Genomic DNA, 17,952 nt, shown 5'->3' on the forward strand with positions numbered 1-17,952 from the left:
CAATATTTCCTATAAAAAAAGAACTCGGGGTTTGAGTCTAGTAAGTTCAACATAAACCAATTTTGTGACTTTTTTGCTAAAAAGATGAAGACCGATCTTAGTTTGATTTGATTAACATTATAATGTCTCAATCAAGGTAAGTAATAATCCTACTATGTTTTGAAATATACTGAGCTCCCTGCCAAACATCTACACCCAGCAAAGCTGGTGGTGTCATCATTCCCACACTGGGTAGGAAAGGTTAAAACGACCTCTCTAAAACTTTAAGACTGATGCTGTCTTATTCTGACACTTACCAAGTAATGAATATAGAATGTACTCTGTAGCAGCTGTTCTTGAAAGCAGCCTGATCGAATCTTATTTCTTAGCACCCTCTCAATGCACTTCTTTGTCTGAGTGTTGGTGCTATAGATGATGAAAAGCATTGCCAGGTCAAGAACCTGTTGTCAATAAATATGCAACAACATGAAAACAGTTTAATAAATCAGTACATTTACTACAACAAAACAGCAGCTCTCAACTTTTTCCCATTAAAACAAAGAATACTCATTTGCTCAACATACTCTCATGGGAGTACCTATGTTTTCATAAAACCCAGAAATATTTTTCAGAGCAATAAAGTGCCACAACTATTAACCACTGGTACCTTTTAAAAAAATATTGGAATACAAGCAAAAGTAGTATTATTACAGAAATAACTTTGAATAGCTTCACATTTATTATGGAAAAAAGATTAAGTCACTTGCCAACTTCACTATAAATTTTCATTATTATTAGGAAAATTACTTTGTGAAAAGTTGGAGAGTCTGTAAATGTCTGTCAATATGAAAAAGGTTATAAAAATTATGATGGTCATTTTCAGCATATTATATGGCCATTAAAAATGAGATAGGGGACTTCCCTGGTGGCGCAGTGGTTAAGAATCAGCCTGCCAATGAAGGGGACACGGGTTTGAGCCCTGGTCTGGGAAGATCCCACATGCTGCAGAGCAACTAAGCCCGTGCACCACAACTACTGAAGCCCTCACGCCTAGAACCTATGCTCCGCAACAAGAGAAGCCACCGTAATGAGAAGCCCATGCACCACAACAAAGACCCATCGCAGGCAAAAATAAATAAATAAATAAATAAATTTATTTATTTAAAAAAAAGAGAGAGAGAGAGATAGGCTAGAGACTTCCCTGGTGGTCCAGTGGTTAAGACTCCATGCTTCCAATGCAGGGGGCGCGGGTTTGACCCCTGGTAAGGAAACAGATCTTACATGCCATGTGGTGTGCCCCCAAAAAATATTTTTTTTAATTAAACAATAAAAAAATATTTTAAAAAATGAGATAGGATATATTTTTTGACAGACATTCACGACATATTGTGAAGCAAAAGAAAGCAACCTGCAATAATCATAGTAATTCTATTTTTGTAAAAACAATATACAAGTACAAATATGTATAAAAGTGAGTGTGCCTGCACTTGCACACACATACAACTTGTATATGAATAGGAAAAAAATCTGGAAGAATGATTATCCATGAAGAGTGGCACAGAGAGTGGAGGTAAACTTTATTTTACACATATTTAGATTACTTGTGGGGTTTTTTTTCTCCGCAATTAGCTTGTATTACCTATGTTTAAAAAAAAAAAAAGAGGGACTTCCCTGGCTGTCCAGTGGTTAAGAATCTGCCGTCCAACGCAGGGGATGCAGGTTCGATCTGTGGTCGGGGAGCTAAGATCCCATATGCCACAGGGCAACTAAGCCCGCGTGCCCGCCAAGTACTGAGCCCAATGCGCTCTAGAGCCCATGCGCCACAACTACTGAGCCTGCACACCACAACCAGAGAGCCCAAGGGCTGCAACTACTGAGCCTGTGTGCTAAAACTAGAGAGAAGACCGCACAACGCAACAAAAGATCCCACATGCCGCAACTAAGACCTGACATAGCCAAATAAATAAATAAAAAGTTACAGCTGCCAAGTAACAGAAAAATATTTTTTAAAAAAGAGAGATGGGCTTCCCTGGTGGCGCAGTGGTTGAGAGTCCGCCTGCCGTGCCCCGGTCCGGGAAGATCCCACATGCCCGTGAGCAATGGCCGCTGAGCCTGCGCGTCCAGAGCCTGTGCTCCGCGACAGGAGAGGCCACAACAGTGAGAGGCCCGCGTACCGCAAAAAAAAAAAAAAAGAGAGAGAGAGAGAGACAGAGAGAGAGACAGAAAGACAGAGAAGTTAAAAAGTCAAGCAAGACAAAAAAGAAAAACACAAATTACTTGGAACTCACACAACTCAAAAGGAAAAAACCAAACAATCCAATTAAAAGATGGACAGGGAATCTGAATAGAAATTTTTCCAAAGAAGACATATAGATAGCCAACCTCCATGTAACGATGCTCAACATAACTAATCATCAGGGAAACGTAAATCAAAACCACAATGAGATATCACTTCGCACCTGTTAGAACAGCTATCATCAAAAGGACAAAAAATAACATATGTTGGCAAGGATGTAGAGAAGAGGGAACCCTTGTGCACTGTTGGTGGAAATGTAAATTGATGCAAACACTACGGAAAACGGTATGGTGGTTCCTCAAAAAAATAAAAATAGAACTACTATAGATCCAGCAATTCCACTTCTGGCTACGTATCTGAAGAAAACAAAAAACACTAATTCACAAAGATATCTGCACCCCATGTTCATTAGAACATTATTTACAATAGCCAAGACATGGAAACAACCCAAGTGTCCATTGATGGAATGGATAAAGAAAATGTGATATAAACACACACACTCTCTCTAGAATATTATTCAACCATAAAAAAGAACGAATCTTGCTATTGGCAACAACATGTATGAACACTGAAGGCATTATGCTAAGTGAAATAAGTCAGACAGAGAAAGACAAATAGTGTATGATTTCAATTATATGTGGAATCTAAAAACTAAAACAAAAATGAACTCACAAATACAGAGAACAGATTGGTGGTTGCCAGAGGTAGGGGTAGGGAGTTGGTAGGGAGTTGGTAAAGGGGGCCAAAAGGTACAAATTTCAGTTATAAAATAAATAAGTCATGGGGGTGTAATGTACAGCATGGTGAATATAGTTAATAATACTGTATTGCACATTTGAAAGTTACTAAGCGAGTAGACCTTAAAAGTTCTCATCACAAGTAAAGAAAATGGTAGCTATGTATGGTGATGGACATTAACAACGTATTGTGGTGATCATTTTGCAATATATACAAGTAACAGATCATTACACTGTACACCTGAAACTAATATAAAATGTCAATTATATCTCAATTAATGAGAAAGGATATTTTAATAAATGCTAGATGTTCTAATTAATAAAAGCAAAAACAATAAATTACTTGAGACATCCCTTCACTGAAGGCCCAACTCAGACACCAAAATTCTGACAGATTATAGCAGAACACAATACAGTTATTAAAAATGACAATAAAAGGACTGCCCTGGCAGTCCAGTGGTTAAGACTCCATGCTCCCAATCCGGGGGCATGGGTTCAATTCCCGGTTGGGGAAGATCCTGCATGTGGCATGGCGTGGCCGAAAAAAAAAAAAAAGACAATAAATATAATGCAGAAGCATGCAAAATGTTTATGACACAATGTGAAGAGAAAAAAAATCAGAATACAAAATTATATTTATACAATGATCAGAAATCTGTAAAAACAGCTATGCAGGAGGTCAAGGGTTATGCAATAATAAAACCGTTGTCTTAGATATTCTGATTCCCTACCCACCCTCAACCTGGCAACCACAAAAAATTATTGAGTTTCTCATTGTTTTATTCAGTATCACAGCAGCTTTTAAAATAGTCATCTAACAACTGGATAATCCAACTAACAAAACTCTACAAAACAAGAGATTCCAACTAAAGAAAATCCTTAAAGGGAACCAATCAGTACACAAGAAATTCAATCATCTGTCTTCTTGACTGAAGAAAGTATCTCCAGATTTAAGACAGATTCAGTACCACTGCCCTGAGAGTAGATGGAATATTTGATTCAGTTCTGTCAGGTAAAGGAAAGTGAAACATGAAATGCCACTATCTTGACAATTCCATGTGGTGGGAGGAAGGGCAATCAGACAGACAGAGGGGCCTGAATACCTAACTCATGACCCAGGCGACTCTAGTTCTCACCTCCTCATGGGCGGGGGACTCAGCTTCTTTGACTGCAACTCATTATGCCTGCTTGGAATGTTACTATTTCCCCTTATGGATATTTTATTTCATTTTATTGCCAGAATAAAGACCATCTGGCAAGTCACCCCTTCAGATCATCTTCCTCAGGCAGCTAATGTTTATTAGAGCAGCTACAAAAGTCACAGAAGGGATGACTGGAAGGAGCCAGAGGAAACAGCAGGAAGGAAAGCCAGCCAATATCACTAATTTTACATCTGTAAGACTTAAAATTCATAGTACATGAACAGTACCTTGTGTTCCGACACTGAGGTGGTGTTTTCAATTGCCTGCAAAAACAAGGGTTACAAAAATATTACAACACATAAGAACATTTTTCGCCTTATTCAGCATGCTCTGTTCTCTGATCTGAGAACCAATCTGCCCATCTGGCAACCATCATCTATTATTTCTACTCGACTGACTTTTAAGACTTTTATTTCAACCTACCTTTACTTACATATCTGTCACTGATTGCCACCCATTTCTTCCTCAATGTTTAAAGATCTCACTCACCTTAATCCAGGCTTCTGAAATGATTTTCTCATATCTAACAGCTGACTTTATTACATCAAAGAGAAGAACAACACAGTCTTGACCGCTGTTTTCTTGATTTCCTGAAGAACTACATGTAGCAGAGGGAAAAAAAAGTCATTCTTCCACTTACCACAGAGGAATCTGTAAGATCTGGGTTCCTGCTTACTAGCCACGTGCCTTAAAACAAGTCACAACTTCATGTGTACACTGAAGTAAAACTGTACTAGTAAAACTGTACTGCAGTCTATCTGGAATTGATCTGCCGAGCAAAGGGAGTATGTACACACACACACACACACACACACACACACACACACACACACACACACACACACACACACACACACACACACACACACACACACACACACACACACATACTTATACATAGAATTATGATTTGAAAAACTATATAGTAGTACACAATTGTAATACTACTACCACTATTTGTAGTTGTTAAGTATTAAGATCTTCTGTCCGGGATTCAGAAGAAACGTCAGAAAACTTTCCTTGCCTATGTGAGAAAAACAGTGATAACTTTCCATGAGTTTATACCTTTTTTGTCCTTTATTTTTCACCTTGCTTTGAGAAGCCTGCAACAACGATGGCAAAATACAATGCTGCAGATCCAATTTCTCCCGAAGCTCAGAAATTACCTACGGCAAATAAATATTAGCTATGTGTTCTGCTCATTCACAGCAGACAGGCACAATCTATTCTTTCAATAGAAAAACCATAACATTTTCCTGAAAGACTGAGGAAGAAGAATTATTAAATTAAATGTATTGTCAGGACTTCTCTGGTGATCCAGTGGTTGAGAATCCACCTTCCATTGCAGGGGACACAGGTTTAATCTCTGGTCAGGGAAGTAAGATCCCATATGTCACAGGGCAGCTAAGCCTGTGCGCCGCAACTACTGAGCCCACACACCCTGGAGCCTGTGCATCACAACCACAGAGAAGCCCACGTGCCCCAAGAGAAGAGCCCACGTGCCACAACGAAAGATCCTATGTGCTGCAACTAAGACCTGACACAGACAAAAATATATAAAGTGTTTTACTTATTTAATTAAATGTATTGTTAAACAAGGCATTTTGAAAAAGGCAGCTGATGAAAATAGCTAATGTGAGTATAGTATGCCATGCTCTTTACTTTTTTTATTATTTTTTAAAATATTTATGGGCTTCCCTGGTGGCGCAGTGGTTGAGAGTCCGCCGGCTGATGCAGGGGACATGGGTTCGTGCCCCGGTCCGGGAGGATTCCACATGCCGCAGAGCGGCTGGGCCCGTGAGCCATGGCCGCTAACCCTGTGCGTCCAGAGCCCGTGCTCCGCAACGGGAGAAGCCACAACAGTGAGAGGCCCGCGTACCACAAAAAAAAAAAAATTATTATTTTTGGTTGCATCAGGTCTTAGTTGTGGTATGCAGGATCTTTTGTTGCAGCATGTGGGATCTTTCGTTGTGGCGTGTGGGCTTCTCTCTAGCTGTGGTGCTTGGGCTCCAGAGTGCATGGGCTCTGTAGTTGTGGCACATGGGCTTTCTAGTTGTGGTGCGTGGGCTCAGCAGTTGTGGCACATGGGCTTAGCTGCCCCGTGGCACATGGGATCTTAGTTCCCCAACAGGGATTGAACCCGTGTCCCCTGCATTGGAAGGTGTATTCATAACCACTGGACCACCAGGGAAGTCCCTGTCATGCTCTTTAAAATTTCAGAATTCCTTCAGGCATTACACTGAAATAGCAAATATAACCTGTAGTAGCTTATATAGAACAAGTCTGGCTAGTAGCTCCATTCTCTCCCCTGCTGGATTAATCAGCATTATCAATTAGTTTCGGGACAGAGACAAGCAATTTGAACCGATTAATTTAAATAATTTATCTTGATGTATCTTCCTCAAGGTTAGTCTTTTTTTGACTTCTGAGTTTCACAAGGGCACCACTGCTATCCCCTGTACTCTCTAGGATCTAGCTGCCTACAGTGCTGGGAAACAGTAGGGTACCTCAAGTGCATCCGTGGCTCTTATGGAATGAAGAATGAACTTGATGATCATAGGTAAATCGTCCAACATGACAGATGACAGCTTACCCATCACTAACTGGCGGACCTAAACATAAAAAGCACAAAAACCTTACATATTTTCATGTTAATGCCTCAATCTAGTACTGACTCGTTAGGTAAAATCAGAAAAATTATTTCTCTCACTCAGTTTTCTCACTTGTAATTTTGGAAGAAAAACGTCTCATTTTATTTTTTTTTTCCAAATTACAAGCTTTCAATTTTTAACGCTACAGCTTCTTCAAAAACAGACAGGCGATAAACATGAAAGTCTTCTCTTAATTTTGGAGTCTGAATTTTCCACTGGCTAGAGGAAGGCATAAAAAGTTGTTATTCTTATGGGAGCAGTTTGTAACTATACAGGCAATACAGAAGATTTCCACTAAAACACACTGATTATGGCATATGAAATTCACTGAAAAGAAAAAAGAAAGCAAACGTCATTCAGCATTGTTTCAAAATGAAATTTTCATTATATACGATTGGTCCAAGGCAATGACTAATTGACACTGGTTCTGGGAAGCAAGCAAGCTGGCACTCTTTCTGGAGAGCAGAGTCCTCCCTACCTTAGTCAGGAGCTTTGGCTCAAGTTGGAGGCTAGAGAGGACATCCAGGATTGGGACAGTGAGCAAAGTATTCTCTGTTAGAAGGTCACTGTGAATAGGAGAAAGAGAGAAGTTGTGCAAATTTTAACAGAGCTGGGCAAATAATGATGGGAAAATCACTCAAGGTATAGGAAGAGAGGATATACTTAGTTCCAATTAAATTCTATTTATAGTATGTTTCATTAACATTCTCTTGGTTTAAAAAAAATGCTCATTTTGAAAAATTCAAACAATAAACAAAGCAGAAACAAGAAGCCCTACCTTATCATCCCCACTACTCAGAGGAAACCACTACTGAGTTTAGTATATATCCTTCCTGAGAAAAGGAAAAAGAAAACCTACAACAATTACAGTGAAGTGTGATAAACATGATAGACGTAAGTAGTAGGGTTCTACAGTAGCACACAGTAGAGAAGGACAGTGATGGATCCTAAGAAAAGGTTATACAAAAGGACAAGCAGGTAAAGTGGGGTATATACAGTGCTATACACAGAAGGAGCATCCTGCCCAAAAGCACAAAAGCAAGAAATCACTGGACATTTTTGGAGACAGCTTTACAGACAACTACAGAAAAGGAGGTATAACAAATTGGAAGTTTTTAACTACTTCTAGGATAAATACATGGTTGCATTAAAACAGAAATAAAATTATGTAGTGATATTGTTCTCCTCTTCTTCATTATTGCCCTATCAATTAGTATTTTTCACGTAAACGTTAGTAAGCAATGGATGTCTGCAATAGATCTGACACAGCAATGTGCATTAGAATGAATCATTTAGGGACCAAAGAAGTTGATGTTTAATAATCTCCACAAACTATGTGGATGTGCAGTCAAGATGGAGGACACCCTTGGATAGAGAAAATGTTAACAAAACAAAGGAATAATGTTTATGTCTCTGCAGACCAAATTTATACACCTAATCCTAAGCCAGACTTCATATTCATGACAGATACACAGGTCTACTCAAATATATACTCATTATTAGAAAAGAAAGTATATGGATCTACTCAAATATACACTCATTGGGGCTTCCCTGGTGGCACAGTGGTTAAGAATCCGCCTGCCATTGCAGGGGACACGGGTTCGAGCCCTGGTCTGGGAAGATCCCACATGCCGTGCAGCAACTAAGCCCGTACGCCACAACTACTGAGCCTGCACTCTAGAGCCCGCAAGCCACAACTACTGAGCCTGCGTGCCACTACTACTAAAGCCCGCACACCTAGTCTGTACTCTGCAGGAAGAGAAGCCACCACAATGAGAAGCCCACGCACTGCAATGAAGACGCAACACAGCCAAAAATAAATAAATAAATAAAATTTAAAAACCAGGGACTTCTCTGGTGGCGCAGTTGTTAAGAATCCACCTGCCAATGCAGAGGACACGGGTTTGATCACTGGTCCAGGAAGATCCCACGTCGTGGAGCCACTAAGCCCACATGCTGCAACTACTGAGCCCACGCACCACAACTACTGAAACCTGTGCACTCTAGGGCCCACATGTCACAACTAGAGCCTGTGTGCTGCAACTACTGAAGCCTGCGTGCCTAGAGCCTGTGCTCAGCAACAAGTGAAGCCACCGCAATGAGAAGCCCGTGCACCGCAACGAAGAGTAGCCCCCACTCGCTGCACCTAGAGAAAGCCCACGCGCAGCAACAAAAACACAACGCAGCCAAAAAAACCCACTCATTATTAGAAAAGCAAGTCAAATTCCACACCCTAGAAAGATGGGTATCATCCTCTTTTATAAAAAAAAGAAACACATTATTACTACTCTTTTTATACTGCAGTGATAAGGCTCCCAAAGTGAAGTCTTGCTTAAGATGCCAACGAGGTGCTTACCCACCTGAGTTCTTTCCCCACATCAGCATGCTGGGAATCCCCTAGGATCTCAGGTAGGCTGGTGACAAAGTCATGCTGCAGGTACACTGGAGCAATACTGATTAGCTGCATGATCTTGGTGGTGAGATCCTGCAGTGGAGGAGACTATTAGAATTGTAACATTACCCAGAATAGAGAAAGACCTCCTACTCATGAAATGTAGAGCTGGAATTATTTTGTGTACAATACGACAACTACACACACACTCAAGCTCAAAGCCTAAAATCAGAGAGGCAAGTGACCCAGAGATTTTCACACATGAGATGGTACATAGAAAAAAAATAGGCTGGATGTCATATTATTTAATACTTTTTTTTCTTTCTTTTTTTTTTAATTTTTTGGCTGCACCGAGCAGCTTGTGAGATATTAGTTCCCCGACCAGGGATTGAACCTGGGCCCCTGGCAGGGAGAGTGCAGAGTCTTAACCACTGGACTACCAGGGAAGTCCAACAATTGGGGGCTCTTTTGCTTTTTTTTTTTCCCGTTTCTACTGTCTTTATTTCACTTAATCTTCACAACTGTATTCCCATTTTTAAAATGTAGGGGGTATGTGTTGCTCAAAGATACACAATTAATAAGTGGCAGACCCAAAATTCCAGCCCAGATGAGATTCCAAAACTCATGTTCTTCCAAATAAAGATTTAGCCTTTGAATGTCTGACAAAAATTAGTAGAATGATTTAAGAACTCTGAAAAGAAATGGGCCTTAAGCAACAGGCTCAAAACAGATTCAACTTTACCAAGGTGCTTAATAACAAGTAGCATAAACCCAAAGAAATCTCCCTCAATATGTAATTAAAGTAACACATTTGCAGTGAAGTAGGATGGTTTTGGATCTCATTGCTTTTGAGAAATAAAACATAATAATAATCTCTGTACTTTGAGAAGTTAATGAATTCCTTCCAAATATTTATTTAATAAATGACATCCAGTCATCATAATTAGATACACTTCTTATTTTAGAGAAATTTAATGGGTGAAATAACCATGGTTTTCAAATTATTAAAGCTAAAAAAGATAATGGATAGAAAAATATGAATTCTTTGTTTAGAAAGGAAAAAATATCATGCAAATGCCAAAAGTTTGGTTAAGTGTGGAAAACACACTCTCTATAAATCCAAGAGACAGAAAAAGTCCCCAACATACCTTACTATCCACAACTCTGTCAAGCCACTTCAGTTGATTGATGATGAGTCGAGGCATGCTGAGTCCATCACTGTTCACGCTGAATGTTAGGATGTATGAGAAGTCAGGAAAGTAGCCTTTCTGACTTACACAGCAGCAAGCATTAATACTGCATATAACATTTCAGCCATTCAGTTAACATTTACTAAAAACTTAACATGCGTTGCACACTGTGCTAAACACACAGGTAATACAAAAAAAAGCATGAGACATATGCTTATGTATGTTGAGAAAGATGTCTGGAGGAAGACGCACTAAACTGTTAGTGGCTATATCTGGGGAGGGTTTAGAGAGGGGAAGAAAAGTCTGGAGAGTATCTCTTAAAATATATGAACAATTAAAAAAAATAAACGTAACAAACTTTAACAAATTGAGTAAGACAAATTGTTTTTAAAGGTAAACAATGGGGACTTCCCTGGTGGTGCAGTGGTTAAGAATCCGCCTGCCAATGCAGGGGACACGGGTTCGAGCCCTGGCTCGGGAAGGTCCCACATGCCGCAAAGCAACTAAGCCCGTGTGCCACAACTACTGAGCCTGCGCTCTAGAGCCCGCGAGCCACAACTACTGAGCGTGTGCGCCTAGAGCCCGTGCTCTGCAGCAACAGAAGCCACCGCCATGAGAAGCCCACGCACCGCAACAAAGAGTAGCCCCTGCTCGCGGCAACTAGAGAACGCCTACGCACAAGGCCCAAAGCCGCCAAAATAAATAAAAAAATAAATTAAATAAAGTTTAAAACTAAATAAATAAATAAAATAAGAGGTTAAAAACTAATTACATCAATTTGATAAAGTACCAAAAAATGCAAGTAATTTTTACCACTATGGAAACAGAAGATTTTCAGATTTAGACTATGTCAAAGTACTGAAAACCATTTATGGATGCAGAGAAGTTGGCTCAGTATTAGTATTATCATTAATATAACAATACTTATTAATTATCATTAATATAATAAATTATTATAAATAACTTTCTAGTATTATTTCCCCTAAAATGACAGTCTCTGCCTTCTTCCCAGCCTCCTATATCTAACTTTTGGACCACCTCCAGCTCCTCTTCTTGACAGCATTCTCAGTCTTTGTTTACTACAGACAAATTTAACTGCTAAAAAAGACTTAGCCAGGACACAAAGCATAGTGCATGCCATTCAGGCAAATCATAAATTTCTAAAGATAAGTCTTCAAGTTTACTATTGTTACATACAAGACCTAGAAGCAGCACATATTAAAAAGGAGGAAATAAAAATTACCTAAATCCTCTCTCCCAGAGAGGTCCACCATTGATATACATGCGTATATGTATCTATGTAAATGTGTATGTATGTACCTTTAACAAAATACTGAGTGGAACTGTAAATACTGATTTGTAGCCTGTTTTTTCAATTAATGCATGGTATTAAATAATCCTCTTTATAATTTTTAATGTCCACATGATATTCCATTATGTGGATATACCTAATTTACTTAACCAATCTCCTATAGTTGAATATCTCAGTTTACAATTTTTGTTACTTTAAACAGTAATATTATTCATTACTGTTTTCATTCATAGGTATTGCCTTAGGATAAATTTGGAGGCATGGCTGAACATTAAAGGGTATGCAAAATCTTAGGTTTTGATACACACAACCTACTGCCCTTCAGAGTAATTACACTGCTTTATATGTTTACCAGTGATATATGAGCAGCCTGTTCATCGCACTCAACAAGGGAGATCCTTCGCGAGGGAAAAAAATTCTATTTATTGTTTGAAATTGTTGTATTTGATTATTAATGAACTTGAACATTAAAAAAAAGTGTTTAATGCTCTCATATTTCTTCTCCGTGAATTGTCTATTCATGACCTTTATGTACTTATCTGTTAGGCTGTTCTTTTTTTCTCTTAGTTATTTTTTATTATTACTATTTTTAAGTAAATTTATTCATTTTTATTTTTGGCTGCATTGGGTCTTCGTTGCTGCACGCAGGCTTTCTCTAGTTACAGTGAGCGGGGGCTACTCTTCATTGCAGTGCGCGGGCTTATCATTGCAGTGGCTTCTCTTGTTGCGGAGCATGGGCTCTAGGTGCGCGGGCTTCAGTAGTTGTGGCACGTGGGCTCAGTAGTTGTGGCTGGCGGGCTCTAGAGTGCAGGCCCAGTAGTTGTGGCCCACGGGCTTAGTTGCTCTGCGGCATGTGGGATCTTCTCGGACCAGGGCTTGAACCCGCGTCCCGTGCATTGGCAGGCAGATTCTTAACCACTGCGCCACCAGGGAAGTCCCTTAGTTATTTTTTAAAGTAAAAAAGAAAAGTAAAAAAGAATTTTTTGGGGGGGCCACAGCACGCAGCTTGCAGGATCTCAGTTCCCCCGATCAAGGATCAAAGCCAGGCCCCAAGAGAGTGAAAGCCCGGAATCCTAACCACTGGACCGCCAGGAAATTCCCTTAAAGTAAATTTTTAAAAATGGTAGCTCATATGCAGTATAAAATTGAAAAGGTAAAGAACAGTATATAGTATACAGTATATAGAGTATATATAGAGTATATAGTATAACAGTATATAGAGAATATATAACTCCAGCCAAGTGGCTCCACTCCTGGGAGACAACCACTATTACCCGTTTAGTGTGTATCCTAGGAATACATGGACATATAAATAGATGAAATTTCAAAGAAAGTCACCCCAGTAAAACTTCAGTAGTCATTTAAGAATCTGGAGGCATAATAAATATGATCTTCAGACATACCAATGATGCTTCAGAGCAACCTTTTCAGAGAGAAACCTAAGTACACCAGGGCACTTTGAGCATTCCAGAGTAACTCCACTTACTTTTTGAAAATAAATTCTGGCAACTTTTCAAATAAGATTTTGATAATGGCAGGCTAAAAAAGAAGACATAGGGAGTTAGGAGATTGTCTCAGAAATGTACAACAGAAATGTATAATTAGCTGTAATTCTCTCCAACAAGAGTTCTTGGAGGAAAAACCCTGCCTAATTGAAATCCTCATTATAAGAATGTCCACCTGGTGGGAATGTAAATTGATACAGCCAATATAGAGAACAGTATGGAGGTTCCTTAAAAAACTAAAAATAGAACTACCATATGACCCAGCAATCCCATTACTGGGCATATACCCTGAGAAAACCATAATTCAAAAAGAGTCATGTACCACAATGTTCATTGCAGCAGTATTTACAATAGCCAGGACATGGAAACAACCTAAATGTCCACTGACAGAGGAGTGGATAAAGAAGATGAGGCACATATATACAATGGAATATTAATGAGGCATAAAAAGAAACAAAATTGAGTTATTTGTAGTGAGGTGGATGGACCTAGAGTCTGTCATTCATAGTGAAGTCACTCAGAAAAACAAATACTGTATGCTAACACATATATATGGAATCTAAAAAAATATATATATGGTTCTAATGTACCTAGTGGCAGGACAGGAATAAAGACACAGACGTAGAGAATGTATGTGAGGACACGGGGAGGGGGAAGGGTAAGCTGGGACGAAGTGAGAGAGTGGCATGTACTTATATTACAACCAAATGTAAAATAGTGGGAGCAGCTGCATAGCACAGGGAGGCCAGCTCAGTGCTTTGTGACCACCTAGAGGGGTGGGATAGGGAAGAGTGGGAGGGAGACGCAAGAGGGAGGGGATATGGGGATATATATACACATATAGCTGATTCACTTTGTTATACAGCAGAAACTAACACAACATTGTAAAGCAATTATACTCCAATAAAGATTTAAAAACAAAAAAGTATGTCCACATGAATGCTGCCTATATTTTGAATATAACCTGTTGGAATACAAAGATTTATCAATAACCTGTCCTCTGAAAAATTACAAAATGACTATCAAGGCAACATTAAAATAATCAGATAATCAAAAACATTATTAATTATGATGACAATTGTTAACCTATGAAATGCAGGCCTTAACAGATTATCAAATAGTTTGCAAGAAAAGATTTCTCTTTGGAGGAACAAGAGAGCTCTGAGATTTCAGCTAACTAAATTATATTCAAGATTTCCAATGAAAAGGAATTAAGATCAACAGTGCAAGAGAAGAAAAGAGGAAAAATGAAGGACAGGGTGGGAGGGAGACTTTTCATTGTATATACATTTCTATAATTTGAGATGTTTAAAACATCTCACTGATTGTCTAATCAATAAATTAAGAGAGAAAGGAGGAGGAAAAGGGAAAGATCTAGTTAATAAGCAAATACGAAGCTAAATGGGAGATGATGCAGATGTGAATATGGCAGAGATATACAAGGTACTCAGAACACACAGGATGAAGCTTTACAAAACAGGAATCAGAGGCCGCCAGGATAAATGAAGCTTCAAGATGTACTGGGTTTATCAGCTCAGTCCAAAGCCACAGATATTGCCCTACAAGATTCATGTCAGTAACAGGGCTGTGGTAACCTGTTGCAAACCCAAACTCTCCCATTAACCCTGCTCTGCCCTGTGCTCCAGCCACTTACACTTGGGCATACACCACAAATCACATCCATTAAATAAATGTCCACAGAAAAAGTGGCACAGTCTCACCTGTAATATGTCAATCCCCAGAAGCAATTTAATGAGGCTCTTACAGTAAGATGTGCCCATGCTGTAAAAAAAAAAAAAAAAAGAGAGATTGGTTTTCTATTTTGATTTTCTTTTAATGTTTTTATTATCCTTTCTCTGTAAAATTGGTTAACTATGTAATTTTTAAGGAGAAACTATCCTGGTAGATAAGAAATACAGAACATGAGAAGATAGCTTTTAAGTCACAGACAAGTGGAGTTGAAACTGTATCAACACAGGTGAGACACATTCTAGAAAACATTCTGGTTCTTAGTCTTGTTATCATAAACTTAATAATTTAAAGGTTAGGTTAAAACTTTGAGGAAAAGAGAGCTATAAATCAAAAGTAAAATTCCAAAAAATCGCATTCTGCCCCAACCCCACCTCCCAATCCAGTTAAGTGTAACAGACTAAATTTCAGCAACAGTCCAGTGCTTCGTCTCCACACCTGGCTTCCTCATCCTGCAGATGTTCGCAAGACAAAAGGCAGTTCCTGAAACTGTTTTGGTCCTCAATGTAAGACTCCAGGCCACTAACGAATTCTTCTATTATCTTAGTGACATTAAAAAAAAAAAAAAAAGAGTAAGATTTTTAGTTTAACATTTGCTGTCAATTAGCTAAAATCATTCAAGCCTATTCAACTTTATGCTAGTGTCTTTAAACTCCCAATTCCAGAGCACTGCTGGCAAAAACAAAAATACTAAGGAGAAAATACATACTTTGGGATAAGAAGGATGTTTCCTCAGAGTCTGAAAGAGCTTCCTTTGGAAAATGATTTGATCCACAGCTATGAGAAAAGAAGACTAGTTGGTCCCCAGTGTCTTTAACACTTCCTACCAGAGTTTTACTTTCCTAAGACCTAGGTTCCTGTCTGATGAAACCAATAAAGATATTTCCAACCTAATTTCAGAGCCAACTCTTATAAACCCACGGCAAAACAGAATTAGCTTTTATAAAGGATAGCTACTAAGTATTCTTAAAAAATAAAGAAAGCCAAAACCTTAGCTGGATGGAATAATCTATGCCCGCAAAGTAGGGCCTTATATGGCTTTATAAATTTTCTTCTGAAATTATTCTGACACAGATTTAATTGCTCTCTAGGTATTAATTTATTTTTTCACAAGAAAACATAAAGTAATACTAGTACATAACATTCTTCCTTAAAAAAAAAAGGATTAGACATACCTTACTTAATATGCATTAATCAGTACCAAAGAGAATAACAACATTCTCTAAAAAGCAATTTCAGTTTCATCCTTATCTCAAGACAGATGGTGTTCCCATTTCTAATCTTCATTGCCTCTCTAGAAAATCCATGATTCAGTTCTGAGCCCATTCACTATACCCAGACAAAAGATTTTGATTAAAATATTACCTAGTTGATTCTGACTCTCTCCTGTTTTAAGAGTAATTCCTGATGTCTTAAGAAGCTTTACAAAGACACTGTTATTTTCTTCAACTTCATTATGAACATGAGATTTCTTTGTCTTTTTGGAAAGTGGCTGTTTCCTGGCTTCTGAAAGTAGACAAAATTTTCAAGAATGTGACAAATAGTAAAGCAAAGGTTAAAATGTAAACCCTAGAACAATAACCCTAAGAGGAAAGTTGATGGGTTCCTGAAGAACTATACTGGAACTGATGCTGCTGTGCAATTTTCTCTCTAACAAGTGTCAGCAATAATGGCTTGCAAACAAACAAATAGAACAATCAACAAATTGAATTATTTTCACTTACTGAGTTTTCATTTGAAGAATTCAAAATGTGCCACCTCTAACAAGAATGACCAGAGAAATGTTTTCCAGCCAAATTCTAAAGCAGTCAGGGTGTCTCATGTGGTCTACAAACCACGGTGTTGCAATCACTGGGAAGCTTACTAAAAGCATATTCTTAGGTCATGTCCCAGAGCTACAGAATCAAAATTTCAGGGATGGAGCATGGGAATCTGAATTATTAATATGCTCTCCAGGTAAAGATCCTGACGCACACCAAAGTTTGAGAACCAACGATCAGGACATAGAGGTAGAAAGAATGCAGCAGGTTCTCCTACATCGTATCTTTGAGTACAAAGCCCAGACTGATTTCATCCCAAGGCTTTCAATCCATAAGAAATAATAAAAAAATAAGCAAACAAAAACAAAAAGGTGGGCTTCCCTGGTGGCGCAGTGGTTGAGAGTCCGCCTGCCGATGCAGGGGACACGGGTTCGTGCCCCGGTCTGGGAGGATCCCACATGCCGCGGAGCGGCTAGGCCCGTGAGTCATGGCCCCTGAGCCTGCGCGTCTGGAGCCTCTGCTCCGCAACGGGAGAGGCCACAACAGTGAGAGGCCGGCGTACCACAAAAAAAAATAATAATAAAAAATAAAAAGGAGTATTTGCAATTTTAGAGAATTTAACATTTAATTAAAAAAAAAAAAAACCCAAAAAGGTACCTGAAGTTAAGTATGATTATCTACTCTTCTCCCTTAATGAAGCAACATTAGAATTGCCTTAATAGAGTGGATGAGTGTGATGAATGAAAGACTATCAACCTCTTCTCATTGGAACTCTTAGGGCTTCTGTCAACTGCATTCTCACATGGACAGCTTCTGTACTCTTTCTTTGCCTCTGGTGTGCTTGCTTTGATATGATACTTTTCCTTTATACATCGCCATCATAGCATTTATCTAGATCATCATTTTTAAGGCAGGAAAGAGGACCATAAGATTTTTAAAGGTAAGGGACTTCCATGGCGGTCCAGTGGTTAAGATTCTGCCTCCCCATGCAGGAGACGCGGGTTCGATCCCTGGTCAGAGAACTAAGATCCCACATGCCAAAAGGTAACTAAGCCCATCCACTGCAACTACTAAGCCCACATGCCACAACTAGAGAGAAGCCCTCACACAGCAGAGGAGGATCCCACATGCTGCAACGAAGATCCTGTGTACCAAAACTAAGACCCAATGCGGCCAAAA

At 39.0% G+C, this 17,952-nt stretch overlaps 1 protein-coding gene across 4 annotated transcripts in view; it reads right to left on the reverse strand.

The window, feature by feature from the left end:
* FANCD2 (FA complementation group D2) overlaps positions 1–17,952 on the reverse strand; it is a 55,187-nt gene that overhangs the window by 36,721 nt on the left and 514 nt on the right. For 3 of the 4 annotated variants that reach the window (XM_060163867.1, XM_060163866.1, XM_060163865.1), the window contains exons 2-14: positions 16,379–16,519; positions 15,723–15,790; positions 15,452–15,555; positions 14,986–15,046; positions 13,246–13,298; positions 10,406–10,484; positions 9,226–9,350; positions 7,344–7,431; positions 6,722–6,826; positions 5,280–5,380; positions 4,704–4,812; positions 4,442–4,477; positions 297–440 (exon numbers count right to left, since the gene is read on the reverse strand). In XM_060163867.1, the coding sequence (XP_060019850.1) occupies positions 297–440; positions 4,442–4,477; positions 4,704–4,812; positions 5,280–5,380; positions 6,722–6,826; positions 7,344–7,431; positions 9,226–9,350; positions 10,406–10,484; positions 13,246–13,298; positions 14,986–15,046; positions 15,452–15,555; positions 15,723–15,790; positions 16,379–16,519 (1,214 nt within the window). Of the gene's footprint in view, positions 1–296; positions 441–4,441; positions 4,478–4,703; positions 4,813–5,279; positions 5,381–6,721; positions 6,827–7,343; positions 7,432–9,225; positions 9,351–10,405; positions 10,485–13,245; positions 13,299–14,985; positions 15,047–15,451; positions 15,556–15,722; positions 15,791–16,378; positions 16,520–17,952 lie in introns of those variants that run through there. The other variant, XM_060163868.1, reaches the window with a different exon arrangement.

The sequence above is a fragment of the Lagenorhynchus albirostris genome, chromosome 10 (genome assembly GCF_949774975.1).
Source record: "Lagenorhynchus albirostris chromosome 10, mLagAlb1.1, whole genome shotgun sequence".
Lineage (NCBI taxonomy): Eukaryota > Metazoa > Chordata > Mammalia > Artiodactyla > Delphinidae > Lagenorhynchus > Lagenorhynchus albirostris.